Source organism: Cricetulus griseus, chromosome 5 (assembly GCF_003668045.3).
Source record: "Cricetulus griseus strain 17A/GY chromosome 5, alternate assembly CriGri-PICRH-1.0, whole genome shotgun sequence".
NCBI lineage: Eukaryota > Metazoa > Chordata > Mammalia > Rodentia > Cricetidae > Cricetulus > Cricetulus griseus.
This window is the reverse complement of record NC_048598.1, coordinates 186,261,367-186,277,107: the sequence shown is the minus strand read 5'-3', so window position 1 is coordinate 186,277,107 and position 15,741 is coordinate 186,261,367. Positions and strand designations below refer to the sequence as shown.

At 47.7% G+C, this 15,741-nt stretch overlaps 1 protein-coding gene across 1 annotated transcript in view; it reads left to right on the top strand.

Annotated features, from left to right (window-relative positions):
- Positions 1 to 15,741, top strand: part of Eml1 (EMAP like 1) — a 107,524-nt gene that overhangs the window by 77,253 nt on the left and 14,530 nt on the right. The window contains exons 7-16 of the mRNA XM_035445661.1: positions 589 to 738; positions 1,507 to 1,576; positions 3,724 to 3,834; positions 4,743 to 4,838; positions 6,055 to 6,189; positions 6,793 to 6,892; positions 8,007 to 8,161; positions 12,427 to 12,552; positions 12,775 to 12,906; positions 14,228 to 14,295. Coding sequence (XP_035301552.1) covers positions 589 to 738; positions 1,507 to 1,576; positions 3,724 to 3,834; positions 4,743 to 4,838; positions 6,055 to 6,189; positions 6,793 to 6,892; positions 8,007 to 8,161; positions 12,427 to 12,552; positions 12,775 to 12,906; positions 14,228 to 14,295 — 1,143 coding nt within the window. The remainder of the gene's footprint in view (positions 1 to 588; positions 739 to 1,506; positions 1,577 to 3,723; positions 3,835 to 4,742; positions 4,839 to 6,054; positions 6,190 to 6,792; positions 6,893 to 8,006; positions 8,162 to 12,426; positions 12,553 to 12,774; positions 12,907 to 14,227; positions 14,296 to 15,741) is intronic.

Genomic DNA, 15,741 nt, shown 5'->3' with positions numbered 1-15,741 from the left:
GATACTTTTAAGTGATTTTTTTAATGAAAACATTTAGCTCCTAGATTACAAACAGTAAAAGCAGGCTCATAATAGACTTAATAGCTTCTAAAACAATCAAACAAACCTTCATGCTGTAGAAAATATGCGTTCACACCAGACATGACCATCTAGCCAGACATGATTATAATCCCAGACAAGGGAGGCTGAGGCAGGAAGATCTGAGTTGAAGCCTGGGCTACCCAATGATCACTTGCCTAGCACGGGAAAGGTCCTGGGTTCAACCTCCAATACTGCAAGACGATGTGTTCATATTACAACTTTGTTTCTGGTACGTAGGTATTACGGTCTGCTAGGTACAGAGTGTATTTCATTTCGTCTTGTTTGAGACAGGATCTCACTGTGCAGCCCCCGCCAGCCTGAAACTCGAAGAGATCCGATTAGTATTGAAAGAGTGCACCACCACGCCCTGCACGTGTTTTCCACTCAATGTTGCTTAAATTGGTGAAACTGATAGGAATAGTTGCCCAGCATTTATGTGCCTCTTGAGTAAATCAGCGGCTTACCAGCTCTTCAAGGCAAACTGTTTTCATCTTGACTAACGCTAAGCTATGGGTACCGGGGGCGAGACTGTCGTAATAACCTGTACTTGCTGCCGACGGGGGAGACAGTGTATTTCATCGCTTCGGTGGTGGTGCTTTACAATGTGGAGGAGCAGCTGCAGAGACATTATGCAGGCCACAGTGACGATGTCAAGTGGTGAGTCCTCTATGTCACAGCATAGGTGAGCTAGCCTGAGGTCAGCATCAAGCCCAAACCGGGCGTGAGGGTGGGGGAGCTGGGCTCTGAGGCCCGACTGGGCAAAGCTCGTAAAGCCCTTCTTTGGGTTCTCCACATTGTCTTGGGGCTCCCTGGCTCTGCTGCCAGGTTCTCACTGCACTTGTGTGTGACCAGATTATCTGAGGAAGAAAAAAAAAAAGTTCCAAGAAGCTTTCTTAACATACCAAATGTAAAAGCTTCAGATTGGGTCTTTACTTTTTGATAAAGGTAAACGTGCTTTGTTGTGTATGAATGGCTTAGTCTGATATGCCTACAGCTCATTTTATAGTTTAGGGAAGACCTTAGAGTGATTGGAGGGGAAGATGGGTTTGTGGTCATCCTGGATCCCTGGCTAGTGACAAAAATCCTACTGACAGAAATTAAGGCACTTTCCCTAATTAACACACCCAGAAATTACGTGGAAGAAAGGGTGTGTGGACTAAGTCAGTGGCTCTGAGACTGAATTGCTATTTTCCCAACAAAGGATGCCTTTCCTTAAGCCTGGAAGCTCCCAAGAAGAAATAAGGGATTCAGATAAACGGGATGGCATTTTTTGTCTAAGGCCTTTGGGCTCTTGGGGAATTGGGGTACATTTGTAAGAAGTTAAGTAGTATGGATTCTTGTGTTTAAACTTTTGGAAGATTGTAGTTAATCAAAGGTAAAACTCAACTTGGTGGTGGAGGTATCTGATCAATGTCCCTGTTTTAGCCTAGCGGTCCATCCTGACAGGATCACCATAGCAACAGGACAAGTCGCAGGCACGTCTAAAGATGGAAAGGTGAGGTTCATTCCTTGTCATCCTGGTTTCTTGTAAGGAACTGGCACAGCTTCCTGAAAACATTTTTCCTGATGGATCTACCTGGTTACCTGGAGTTACAGCACCTGGGAACTTCTGCACCCTCCGTATTGCACATGTCATCATGACCTTACACCCCCTACCCCTGAGCTCACCATAATGTCAACAAATTCTTAAATAACATTATCGATGATTACAGTGGTGCATACCTACCTTTAATCCCAGTACTCAGGAGGCAGAGGCAGGCAAATGTACCGGAGCTCGAGGCCAGCCTGGTCTACACAGCAAAACACTGTCTTTAAAAATAACAAAGAAGCTGGGAGGTGGTGGCGCACACCTTTTAATACCAGCGCTCAGGAGGCAGAGATGGGCAGATCTATGTGAGTTTGAGGCCAGCCTTGCCTACAGAGTGAGTTCCAGGATACCCAGGGAAGTTACCCAGAGAAACCATGTCTCAAAAAAAATGGAAGAGAAGCCGGGCGGTGGTGATGCATGCCTTTAGTCCCAGCACTCAGGACGCAGAGGCAGGTGGATTTCTGTGAGTTCGAGACCAGCCTGGTCTACAAGAACTAGTTCCAGGACAGCCTCCAAAGCCACAGAGAAACCCTGTCTCCAAAGACAAAAAACAACAACAAAATGGGAGAGAGAGATGGAAGGAGAAAGAGAGGGAGGGAGAGAGAACACAATACCAACAGCATATTTAACATAGCATTGTCTTGCCCAAGAATCAATCTTGAAATTCTTATCTCCATACATGATCAGCACGAAAAGATAGCAATCTGAGTAAGCAGAATTAAAATCACAAAGTAACATGTTATGGGAAGTCCTCGGCTGCAAGTGCCCTCCAGTTATTTCTTCAGTGGGTGGAGTTCGCCCCTTGTGTCCATCACAGAAGCTGCTGGGAGCTTCAGGCGAACTCTGCATCTGCAAGACTTCAGTCTGGATCTTAAGGAAGGAGGTGAGGGAGTGAGTGGGGCCTCGAAGCTAAGACATTTCCAAGCTGGCTTCTATGTGGGATTGTCATGTTTTACTCAAATCCCCTACAGATTCTTTTTTTTTTTTTTCCGGTTTTTCGAGACAGGGTTTCTCTGTGTAGCTTTGGAGCCTATCCTGGCACTCGCTCTGGAGACCAGGCCGGCCTGGAACTCAGAGATCAACCTGCCTCTGCCTCCCGAGTGCAGGGATTAAAGGCGTGTGCCACCAACGCCCGGCAAGATTCTTAAACCTCTATTTGTACAGCTTGTCCTCGTGTGATGGATTACCTAAAAGTTATCACAACGGGACCTTCATTTTTGTCAATGTACATCTGACAAGAAAACATGAACACAAATTTATTTGAGAAGGTGTTTCCATAATATCAAATTTTAACCATTAATTTAATGCTGTTTTCTTGTTGGCATTCTACACTTGCGAAGAGTGAAATAGCAGAGGCCAGGCTACTTTTATGTAAACTCACATAAACAGAGCACTTGTTCATGGTTTTAAAAGGAAAAAGCAAGCAAGCCCGGAAGAGCTCTTTGAAATCAGAAACAAACTGTTTATTCCATCCTCTAGTGGCATGAAGGTGTATTTCCATTTCTGGCTTTGGAATTGAATCTGCACTACAGAACCAAGAGAAAGTTAGTTATCTGAGATGATTTTTGACCTGCTGGGAAACCCAGAGAAGACACGTAATGGACACATGGTTCCCAGCTACTTGGAGACAATGCTGAAGCAGAACAGAAACACCTAACACCTGCCTGTGCATTGGGCACAATGCCCGATGCCCTTTTGTGATACAAATCTGCCCATTGCACTATGATGCTATCGTTGGTGAAATGTCATTCCTAAAATTTAGAAAAATGCAAATATACAAAAGGAGTGTCAGTTCCTCTGGTGCAGCTATCAAAGTTTAAACCTCGGTAGCCATCTCCTGACACCTCGGTTGCCCACTGGGCCCAGTGCCTCCTTAAGCTACTGGGAAAGCTTTAGTTACATTGTTGGGTGGACTCCTCAAATGCAGAAAAAGACTCTTTTGACTGACAAAATTGGAGTCACAAAATTATACCCAAATAATTTTATAGTTCCAAGCAAAAGAGAAGTAACTAACTCACATTCCCAAATGATGGCTTCATTCTTTTTCCAAACAGCAACTGCCACCCCATGTGCGCATCTGGGATTCTGTGACACTGAACACTTTGCATGTCATTGGAATAGGCTTTTTTGACCGGGCTGTCACCTGCATCGCATTCTCAAAATCTGTAAGTATGAGAATGGACAGGGACACCTTTCCAATCAAACGCTTCTAGCCACGTGGCTCCCAGCCTTTCTCAAAGCCTAGTGGTCCAACAGAGCCATGCTTAGGTACTTGAGTTTGGAGACTTACATTCATACTTGCTTGTCCACACACATGTTCATGTCAAACACTCCTGTTTGTTTACCCCCCTAGTGCTTGCTCTGCATATAATCCTACAGCAGCCATGTGCCTGGCCAGGAAAGCAGGCCCTGAAAACACTGAGTGTATGGTCTTCATCTGTGATATAATGGACCCTCTCCGTGTTGGGGTGGTATGTGTGTGCAGGTGCACTTGGTGTGGTGAACGTGCATACGTGTGCATGCCGAGGCCAGAAGCCAGCCTTGCCTGTTGCTCCTCAGTTGCTGTCCACCTTGTTTTTGAGACAGTGTCTCTCACTGGGACCTTGGGCTCTCGGATCCAGCCAGGGCGGTTGGCCAGCAAGCCCTAAGGATCCGCCTGCCTCTGCCTCCCCAATGTTGCCGTTACAGGTGAACACACCACCACAGCCCAGCTTTGGGTGCTGGGGTTCAAACTCAGTGCCTCGTGTTTGTATAGCACACTCTTAACCAACTGATCCCTTTACCCAGCTCAGTAATGATTTATTAAAAGTAAAATTAATAGCTGGGCCTTGGTGGTTCAGACCTTTAATCCCAGCACTCAGGAGGCAGAGGCAGGTGGATCCCTGTGAGTTCAAGGCCAGCCTGATCTACAGAGTGAGTTCCAGGACAGCTAGGGCTGTTACACAGAGAAACCCTGTCTTGAAAAACAAACAAACAAAAACAAAAGAAAGGGAAAGTCAATGATTGTTTTTAATTATGTTTGTCTCCCTCTATTCTCACATATGGTCTTTCTATGAATATTTTTTCCTGGCAGAATGGAGGAAGCCATCTTTGTGCTGTGGACGACTCCAATGACCATGTGTTGTCTGTGTGGGACTGGCAGAAAGAAGAGAGGCTGGCGGACGTGAAGGTCTGGCTCAAGCCATTCACTGGGGCTAAGCCGTGTCCCACAGGGCACTGTCTGCACAGCCAGCAGGCTCCAGGGCCACCCCCCACCCCCACCCCTGGGGACAACCCTTCCCTTCAGATCTCTTTGCTTCTATCTCTCTTCCCTCATGAGACCCTGCTGAAGGCCTGCCAGGGCGTATCCTGCCTTCCAGAGTCTATAGATTTTTTTTTCTTCCTTATTTCATAGTGACAATCCTAATTTTAATTCATTCAGTCACTCATTTGCTCACTGTCTTTCATTCAAAAAACCTAGGTGCGCACTATGCACTGGGCTGCCTCCCGTGAGGAGTGCCGGGAATGGACGATGACTGAGCTGTGCTCAGGTCCTGCCAATCTCTAGGGCTACAGGAGAGGTGTATGCCAGTGGTCCTGAGGTCAGGACTTTGCCTCTAATCAGCTTTGCCCAGAATGCTGAATTGACATTCGTGTGGCTCTCTGAAGGTTTTCTTCTACCAAGAGGCCCCTGGATTCCTATGTTCATAGATCTGACTTCTCATTTCTCCTCTCAGCACCTGCCAGCCTCAGCTAACCTGACCCTAGAGAAAAAAACAACATTCAGTCTTCCTCGGATAGCAATAGGCTTGCTCAGACAGCCCTAGTACCTTACCGGTGGGTGCGCTCAGACAGCCTTAGCTGCCAAGCTCTCTGTCCAGTGTCTGGAGTGCAGACCTGAATTCTAATCAGACATGTTTCCAGGCCTGACCTTCCCTGTCTTCCAATGTTGCTAGCAGGGATTCATGGTGTTCATCCTGTGTGCCAGGTTAGAAACAGCCAGAGACAATGTCCTAGCCAGGGTTATGAACATAGAACTGAATCATTACACAGAAGCAATAGTCAGGGCCAGCCACAAAGGACCAGGACGCCTGTCCTGGAAGTAAGAATATGGATTTAGGGGTGCTGATGTGGCTGCCAGGGAGCCACCCTGAGAGACCCCCAAACTGAAGAACTCCTGGGGAATCAGGACAGCCACGGTGAGTCTGCATAAGGCAGCCATAGGGCATGCGGAGTCTTGGTTCTTGCCATAGGGCAGAAGATGAAGGGGGAAGGAGCAGCAGCCAAAATAACCATGCAAAATGCAGTCAGTGGCTTCAGTGCCCGCTGTCCTGCTCAAACAGTTTTGTTAAGTGTTGTAAGAGGACTGTGGCATTTGATTCTGCTTTTTTTTTTTTTCCTTAAAGTGTTCGAATGAAGCAGTGTTTGCTGCAGATTTCCACCCAACAGACACCAATATCATAGTCACCTGCGGGAAGTCTCATCTTTACTTTTGGACCCTAGAAGGGAACTCCCTTAATAAGAAGCAAGGGTTGTTTGAGGTAAACTGCACTTTTTCACTCAGCCTTCCTGCATGGCACATGGGAGGGGCTGGGTTTTAAGGGAGTGTCTACATAGTTCAGTCTTAGTGTTTGTTGTAGAGACATATATGAGGGTGTGGGGAAAAAGATGCTCCCTTGAAGCTCCCCATACAGTTGGGAAGACCCCCCCCCCATGCCTTGAGACTCCCTGGTAATAAAATGGGAAGAGAAGTCGGGACCTCCTCATGAGGCAGGCAGCTAGCTGCAAGGAGCCTGAGACAGGCATTTAATTCTAGGGATGGGCAGCGCGGCTTTGCTAAGGGTGGTGGGGACTTTCTGTGTTCTGTCCCCCAACCCTCACGCTCCACTTACCTCCACCCTGCTTGAACTGTCTGCAGCTTTAGGATTCCCCAGCCATTTAGTGTTGCCAGAAATTTCTTTCTCTTAGAAATTTCTTTCTCTGGACGCTCGCATAAAAAGTGCATGAAAGTGAAAAGGCCACAAGGGTGACAACAAAAACTAACACCATCCAGCCGGGATTGATGGGGTCCTAGCTTTATTACCACCAATGAAAGGATGTCTTCCATGAACAGTATCCTATGCATACTTTACTACATTCCACAGAAACAAGAGAAGCCAAAGTTCGTCCTCTGCGTGACATTTTCTGAAAATGGTGACACCATTACTGGAGATTCAAGTGGCAACATCTTGGTGTGGGGAAAAGGTACCAAGCAGTTTGATGGTTTTGGTAATGTTGTTACTAAGGCATTGGAGGGGATGTTTACAGAAATGAGCAGTCGGTGAAACGTTCAGAATGACCACTAAGTTCCAAGTTGCACGGTGTGCTTTTGTGTGTGGGTTTTTGTTTTGTTTTGTTTTGGTTTGGTTTGGTTCGGTTTTTCGAGACAGGGTTTCTCTGTGTAGCTTTGGAGCCTATCCTGGCACTCGCTCTGGAGACCAGGCTGGCCTCAAATTACAGAGATCCACCTGCCTCTGCCTCCTGAGTGCTGGGATTAAAGGCGTGCACCACCGACACCTGGCTTGTGTGTGGTTTTAGTGAAACCACAAAGTCAAGATGGAAGAAAAGCAGGGAACATTAAGAGTTGCTGCCTTTGCATATACCATTGTAAAAGGCTTCTTAAGGTCAGGGTGGCATGATGGAGTAAATCACTTTGCTGGGAAAGCTATTAGCAGATTAGAATGCAGAAGTCACTAATGGCCACATAGTTGTGGTGTAGGTGGGTAACTTTTTGCTCCACATAGCATCTGACAGATGTCACTGGAGAGCTACAAACACCAATAAATATGAGATGTATGAGCATAGGTCAGAACGGAATCACTACAGTTAGAAAAGGGATTGTCTAGGTTCAGGAAGGTACACCCTCCTGTCCTCCTGGGTCTCAGACTTGGGTCTGGGAATGTAGCAGGAGACAGATCTCCCAATGTCATTTCAGAACGGCAAGGTGGTTTTTGGTTGGTTGGTTTTTGGTACCTACTGTAGCCAATTCTCATCTGGCCCTTAGAACAGCCCTGCAGGGTAAGTTGTAGCCTCATTTCACAAAGTGGGGAGCAGAGAGGAAACGACCCACTAGGGAGAAGCCAGAGAACACAGACAGAATCCATGTTTCCAGACACGCAGATCCCATGATGCTTTCCTCAATTATAGGGCGATCTGGTTCGTGTATGCTGGGGCTCGGACAGTGTCAAAAAATCTGGGTGCTTCCTAGGAATGTATTAAAATAATGCCATAACCTTCCATAACACCATTAAAACAAACTGAAACGGGACTAGCAATAGCCAGAGGCTAGCCTTTTGATTCTGTCCTGGTTAATGTTTAGGTACAAATCGGATAAGCTATGCAGTTCAAGGGGCCCACGAAGGTGGCATTTTTGCACTTTGTATGTTGAGAGATGGCACACTGGTGTCGGGAGGAGGGAAGGACCGGAGGCTCATTTCCTGGAATGGGAACTATCAAAAACTTCACAAAACAGAGGTAAGCCACAGTGTGGACCTTGTCCATATTTACCTGATGCCTTGCTTGTGGTTTGGAATCTTTAGCTCAGAGTTTTAAAAAAAAAGTTAGATGAATTTTTATGGGGTGGGGCAACAATCTTAGAAAGACAGTAAAGCAAAATATGGCTTCAGGGTACATAATCAGAGTACAAAATCATAGAGTACAAGTAAAACCAAATAGGGTTTCAGGCTACTCAGCACTTCCTGTTTGGAGCATTGTTTCCACGGAAGCAATAGTCATTTTCCAAGGGACCCTTATGCACCTTTGGGCTTATTGCCAGAATCTCTCTCTTCTCTAACGCCGGCATGCTGCTTGCATACAGCGTCACCATGAACCAGGTGTGCTGGGCGCCTGCTTTATTCACAACTCTCAGCTGAGGGCTGGCACAGTTTCTAACACTTCCGGTCCTCGGTGGTTCATTTCATCACCTAAGACCTAGAGAGCAGACTGTCTTCCCCCGGGGGCCAAAACGAGACACCGGGCACCCAGCAGCCTCACCGGGGTTTCTCCCTCGAGTTCCAGGTTATGAGTAGGCGGTGGCAGAGTTGGCATCAGTGTGAGGGGAGCACTCCATCCTAGCATGCGAGGGCGTGTATGGCATGTCGATTTCTCCTGCTTCGGAGTTGCACACTGCGTGCTTACAGCGCTGTTTGGGGCGGTGCCAAGTTGTGGCTCGTGGTTACTTGGTAGAGAAGGGCTTTCGTCTGAGCATTAGCAGTCCCTTCCCTTTCCGTGGTTATTCGATCTCATGCCTTTATTTATATATTTTGTGCGTGAAAGAGTGTACGTGTGATGTATATGCGCTTTGTGCGTGTGCGTGTGCGTGTATGCACATATTTGTGGAGGCCAGATGCGGTGTTTCTCTATAACTCCTCGCCTCCGTTCCTTGAGACAGGTTCACTCGGTGAACCTGGAGCCAGGCTGGCAGCCAGCATGCACCAGCAATGCTCCTGTCTCCACCCACACCCGTGCTGGGGCCTTAGGTGTGTACAGCGGTGCCTGGCTGTTTACATGGGTGTTGAAGATCTCAGAGTGTGTCCTCTTCCCAACTGGCATCTCCCTGTGCGCTCATGAAGACCTCAATCTTGGCAACTTTTATTTTTGGATACAGGGTCTTGCTACGTAGTCCAGGATAACCTTAAGCTCATGTGTAGCCCAGCAAACTCCCAGCAATATTCTTGTGTCAGCCTTCTGAGTTCTGAATATATGTGCCAAAACATCACGGGTATATTTTAAAGATATAAAGTTTTTATTTGCCAATGTATATATCTCCTCAGTAAGATTCAGCACTCCAGAGGCAGAGGCAGGAGGACCTCTGTGAGTTCGAGGTCAGCCTGATCTATATAAAGAGCTCCAAGACAGCCAGGACTATGTAGAGAGACCCTACCTCAAAACAAACAACAACAAAACAAAAAACAAAAAGGAGGGGGAGAAGAAACACATGGGGGCTGGACAGATGTCTCCGAAGTTAAGAGCACTCACTGCTCTTGCAGAGGACCCAGGTTAAGTTACGAACACCTTCATAGCCGCTCACAACCGGGTGTAGTACACGCGAAGTCCATACACATACGTGCTGACAAGCATAACTAAATATGTCTCTGAATGAGAGACAAGAAAGAGCATGTGAATGGCTGCATTATTATGTAAGGTCAATGTGAGAGAAAGCATTTTGTAAGTAACAAGCGGGATGAGACTTTGTGTGGTCAACTGGGAAATCACTCGTCACATCCTGATATGGTATATTACAGGAATAGAGAAGATTCCTATATATTGATAGTACCGACTAATTTGGAGATTTGCTAAGATCTAAGAACACATCTTTGGACAGGCCTCCCTGGCTTATCACTGACAAGAGGATTTAGAACACCCAGGGACATCATCTAGTTGTTCCCTGTTCTTAACTGAGCAGTGCCCCAAAGTTTCACAGAACTCTGAGTCCCAGCATCAGACTGAGACCTGTGGGGGTGGGGTGCCCACAAGGCTCCGAGAAGCTCCGAGTTTGTCTGTCTTACTGAACGGTTGAGGTGGTACTCCGTCAATGTTTACCATTAATGGCTATCACCAGCAGGTTCTGGACCCCAAGACTTCTGGACATAAGATTTTGGGTATGCCTGGAAGTCTCTGACAATCTCACTTAGGACCGACCCTGTTTGTGAAGATCAGTCCTTCACAGTCGTCACTATGTGTCTGAGTTAGACTCTGCCTTTCTAAGTCTTTCCTTCAAATTCTTTGTTTCCAGTTCTTCACGATGGGTAAATTCTTGGGTTCCTTTCCTTGGAATTGGTTTTTCTGTTCCTCTTTTCCATTTGGTCAATGTAGATAAATAGCCACCATCTTCTGGCATTTGAAGTCCTTGTCACACTCATGGCATCCCATCTCAGAGGACGGTAAAGCCGAGGGACCCAGACAAGACATCACACATGCTGAGTTAAATCCTGTAGCGTCAGCACCAAAAACACATGACTTTCCTTGTAATAAGATTCGATCAGCATTTGAGGGACTGTGCTGAGCATTGCTAGTCATGGGCATTCTTACGTTAAACGGTAAAAAACCAGTACCAGAACTTCTGGCATCTCAGATGACGTCACTCACCACACAGTTCTTCCACTGTGCAGAATGTCGTTAAAAAAAAAAAAGTTTTAGTTTTGAATTTGCGTGTGCGTATGTGTTTATGTGTGTGGATGTACATGCATGTGTGTGCATGTAGAGACCAGATGTCAACTTTTGGCGCCATTCATCAGGAGCCATCCACTTTCTTTTTAGAGACAGCATCTCACTGAGCTGTGGGGCATGCCGATTCATCTAGGCTGCTGACAGCAAGTCTCTGGGGTTTGCTCCCTCTGTCTTCCCAGTGCTGCAAGGCCCCTGCTACCACATCTGGCTTTTACCTGAGTTCCAGAAACCAAACTCTGGTCCTTGAGCTTGCACAGCATCATTGAACGGACTTCGAGATCTCCCAGTTTTTTCTCTCTATTTTGACATAGGATCTCCCTCTGCAGCCCTGACTAGCCTCTAACCCCTAGCCGCCCCTCTTCAGCCTCCTAATCACTAGGAGTCCAGGCACAATCCACTAGTCCAGCTCAGTCATTGCCCTGTGTGACATCTCTGCCGACACACACCGCAGGCAGAGACTGTGTGTCAGCTCAGGCTGCTTCTCACCGTGCCAGGCCTGGATGCCTCAAGACAGCCCGTGAGTCCAGCTGCCTGGTGTTCTCACTGTAGTGAAAGAGCAAACCTCACTTTAGCAGAGTGAGCGGTTCTTAGCATTCTGAATGTCCCTGCCTCCCTGTCCCTGTACACTTATCCACATGCACAAAGACAATGCTCGAGGACCACTTTGAAGTTAAAGGAGGTTTTGGAACTCGTACGATTCTCAGGTCTTGTCAACTACTGAGTCAGGGGAGCTAACAAGTAAAGGATAGACTGGCCAATCGCACCCCCCCCCCCGCCCCCGCCTCTCTCTCTTTGTGTTTTCTTTTGTTCTGAGACAGACTTTCTATGTAGCCCTGGCTGGCCTGGAACTCACTATGTAGACCAAGCTGGTTTCAAACTCACAGAGATCTGTTCGCCTCTGCCTCCCCAGTGCTGTGTTTAAAGGCCTGCTAAGACTTTATTCTTGCTGACTCATTTAAGATATTTAGTATTTTTATAGTTTAAAAAGTAAAGTACTTACGTAAATGCAAGAGGTCCCAGGTCCACCTCTAACACCACTAACAAGCAAACACATGGGCGTGAGCACACACACACACACACACACACAAATTTCTCTCTCTCACATACACACTTTCTATTTCTCTTTCTCCTCTCTCTCTCTCTCTCTCTCTCTCTCTCTCTCTATTTCTCTATCACACACACTGTCTCACACACACACTCTATTTCTCTCTCTCACACACACACACTCTGTCTCTCTCTGTCTCTCTGTCTGTCTCTCTCTCTCTCTCTCTCTCTCTCTCTCTCTCTCAGTTTAGGGTTTTGATCACTTGCTCAACATCTGACTGAGGTATCTATATAACTAAGTCCCTCTTCTGACAGCTCATATAAAGCTGTCATAAAAGTTAGCACACAACACAATTTTTGTTTTGTTTTGTTTTGTTTTGTTTCAAGACAGGGAGGGCTTCTCTGTGTAACTCTGGCTTGTCCTGGAACTCACTCTGTAGACCAGTCTACACAGTGAAAGCTCTCTCAGGAAAAAAAAAATGAATGAAATCTTCAGTCCCGTTTTCATGTAACTCTTTACCATACAGATTCCTGAGCAGTTCGGCCCAATACGGACAGTGGCTGAGGGGAAGGGCAATGTCATCTTGATAGGCACAACTAGAAACTTTGTCCTGCAAGGCACCTTGTCAGGGGACTTCACACCCATCACTCAGGTATTGTCAGCTTGGCAAATGCCAGCACTTACACTCTGCCATTACTGGAAGTGGGGGGCTGGCTCCTGGGTTTCCCAGTGAGATGACCTTCTACTTCAGAGTTGTGTTTGGTGTTGTGATTAAGCTGGGAAGGAACGAGCTAATGAGACAGTCATCCAGACACGGTGGAGGCTCCTTTGTGACGGTGGGAACTCAGAATCCCTGTGTCTTGGTTCTTTATAGGGTCACACTGATGAGCTCTGGGGGCTGGCCATCCATGCCTCCAAACCTCAGTTCTTGACCTGTGGACATGACAAGCATGCCACTCTCTGGGATGCTGTTGGTCACCGGCCCGTCTGGGACAAAATTATAGAGGTAAGAGTGCATGCTGCCTTCCTGGCTTTCTTATAAAAACTTGGGATGTATTTTTGCATGAAATTAACAGTGATAAGAAGTTGCTTTATCTTTCAATAATTACTTTGCTTTTAAGAATACCTCCAGGGCTAGAGAGATGGTTCAGAGGTTAAGAGCACTGGCTGCTCTTCCAAAGGTCCTGAGTTCAATTCCCAGCACCCACATGGTGGCTCACAGCCATCTGTAATGAGATCTGGTGCCCTCTTCTAGCCTGCAGGCATACCTGCAGGTAGAACACTTGTACTCATAAAAAGTAAGTGGCTCAGCTACCCAGTTCACACTGACTCCCAAGCCCAGGCTGTGTTGTTCCGTCACACAGTGGATCACAGGCAGCCTCATTGTTACTTGTATCCTAACAACCTACAGACCCTGTACGAGGACACAGCCCTCGGGCGGTGCCTGGGATCATGCGTTTATTCCCTGCAAAGCTGCTGGTATTTCCAAGGGCCTGGGACTGGGTCTGGCTCCCCTGTCTTCCACTTTCAGATAAGACTGTCACAGGGTCCTGGTCACTGCAGCCAGCTGAGCCTCAGGGTAGAGGGTCTGAAGGCTAGGCACTTCCACTGCAGCCCTCCTGAGGTTCCATGAGCATGGCTACCAACTGAGAGCCCTCACTCTCTACCGCCCTGCCCCTCACCAGGCGGCTAACTCCTCTGGCCTAACGTGCTGTGGGGCCAGGGCTGGAATCCACAGCCCTTAGCCTCTCCGCACCTCAGCACCTCCATATGAAAACAGAGCTGTGTTTATAGAAACAGCTTGTCGGGTAGCCGGGTAAAGGAGCCCGAGTTCTGCTTGCGTGTCACCAGAGCCAGGCTCAGTGAGGACGACCTCTTTTGGAATTAGCTGACAATGGTGAGACTGGTATCGAGTCTTGTGGTTTCAGTTGACCTGGTAGCATCCCCGTGCCTCTCCTAGCCACTCCTGCCCTGGTGGTGGTCAGTGGTTGTGTTCCCAAATGGATGGAGTGCAGTGTTTGACCAACTTTCCTCTGAGCCCAGGGGTCAGCGAGAGGTCTGGATATACAAACTATGGCCCAGAAGAAGAGTCCTTATCTGCCTTTCGTGACCACTGTAGACAGGATAGACTATAAGACAACAGAGAGATTCGTCAAGAACAGACTTGTACAGTGATTGCCGTGCAGCAAGGATCCCAGTGGGACTGCATTTCTTCTGGGGAGCAAAGAGCCTTTTTAAGCAGAGCCGGGTAGCCTGAGAAGAGGGTGGGTTTTGTGCTGTCTTGCTGTGTCTGGCCGTCTATTTACACTTCCTTTAAAATATTTTAGGATCCAGCTCAGTCTTCTGGTTTTCATCCTTCAGGGTCTGTGGTTGCCGTCGGGACACTGACTGGGAGGTAAGCCCCGCCTCCACCCTGCTCTAGCACAGCCTATGCTGTCAGAGTTATGGGGGAGCAGCTGACGTCTGAGCCCCTCCCCAGAGGTGGGGGCAGTTGCGTGCCAGCTTTGGCTGCATTGACTCTGCTGCAGTGATTTACTGAGAATTAAGTCAAAACTCAAAAGCGAAACTGAGCCCTTCCTGTTAGAAACCCTGAGGAAGGCCACAGATGTGTCAGGGCCTCTCCTCCCCAGCTCCACCCCGCCTGCCTCCAGCTCCAGAGGCTCTGGAGAGCTCCTGGTCTCAACCTGTGGGTCACCCCCCTGAAACTCATCAGAAAATACAGAAGTTTACCTTACGACTCATGACAGCAGCACTATTACAGCTACAAAGTAGCGGTGAAATAGTTTTATGGTTGGAGGTCACCACAACATGACGAAATCTTTTATTAAAGATTCCCAGCGTTAGGAAGGTTGAGAACCACTGATTTAGAGCCTGTGCAAGAAAGCGCCCATCCCAAAGCACAGAGAAATGAAGCTAGAGAAACTTGCAACACTGTAGCAAGTGCCCAGATCCTGGGCCTCCCGTTCAGCCTCAGCTTCCCCTCGCCAGCCCCCTCTGACTCACTGGACAGTAGATCCGCGCTCGCTCCCCAGCTTCCCTGCACAGCAGCAGCATCTGTGAGCCAGTTATGTAAACTCTCTGTCTTTCTTGTCTGTGAGTTATGGTAGCACCACCAACACTGATGACTGAAACAACATAGGGACATCTGCTGAGCTGGCTCTCGGGTGACAGCGGCAGCTGGTATTAGCATTGCTTGGCGGGGTTTGACTGTGCTTCCCCTTTGTGTGACTCAATAGAGCAGGCCTCAGGGGACGTGGTCCAAGACCCCTGCTGGATGTCTGAAAGTGTGGTTGGCACAGAACCCCATAAAACCTAGTTCTTTCCTCCCGCACATGCCTGTGTGTGATAGAATTGGATGGCGCGATGCGGCTTGGTGAGATGCTTGACACTGACTGTAATCTGATGGACCTTGGTGACTGTAGACATTCTCTTCATATGGCTTTGTCTCCGAGCATCTGGCTATGGTGGACTCAGCCCCTACCCATCCCATGATGAGATAAAATGACGCAGGTCCTCACAGAGACGAAATGAAGGGGATAATGTCCTCAGAACAGACACAATGTAAAACTTACAGATTTTGGGGGGGGGGGGTAGGAAGTTTCCATTCAATATTTTTGAAGCCTTAGGTTGAAAGGGACAATGAAATCATAGTGAGCAAAACCCTGGATGAGGAGGACTGAGTCTATTCCAGCTCCAGCCGCACATTCTTAGATGTTCCCTCCCTCGAAATGCTTGCCATAGAGGGGCTGGGGAGATGGCTCAACAGTTGAGAGCGCATATTGCTCTTAAAGAGGACCCAGGTGTGCTCTCCAGAACTCATATCAGGCAGCTCACAGCCATC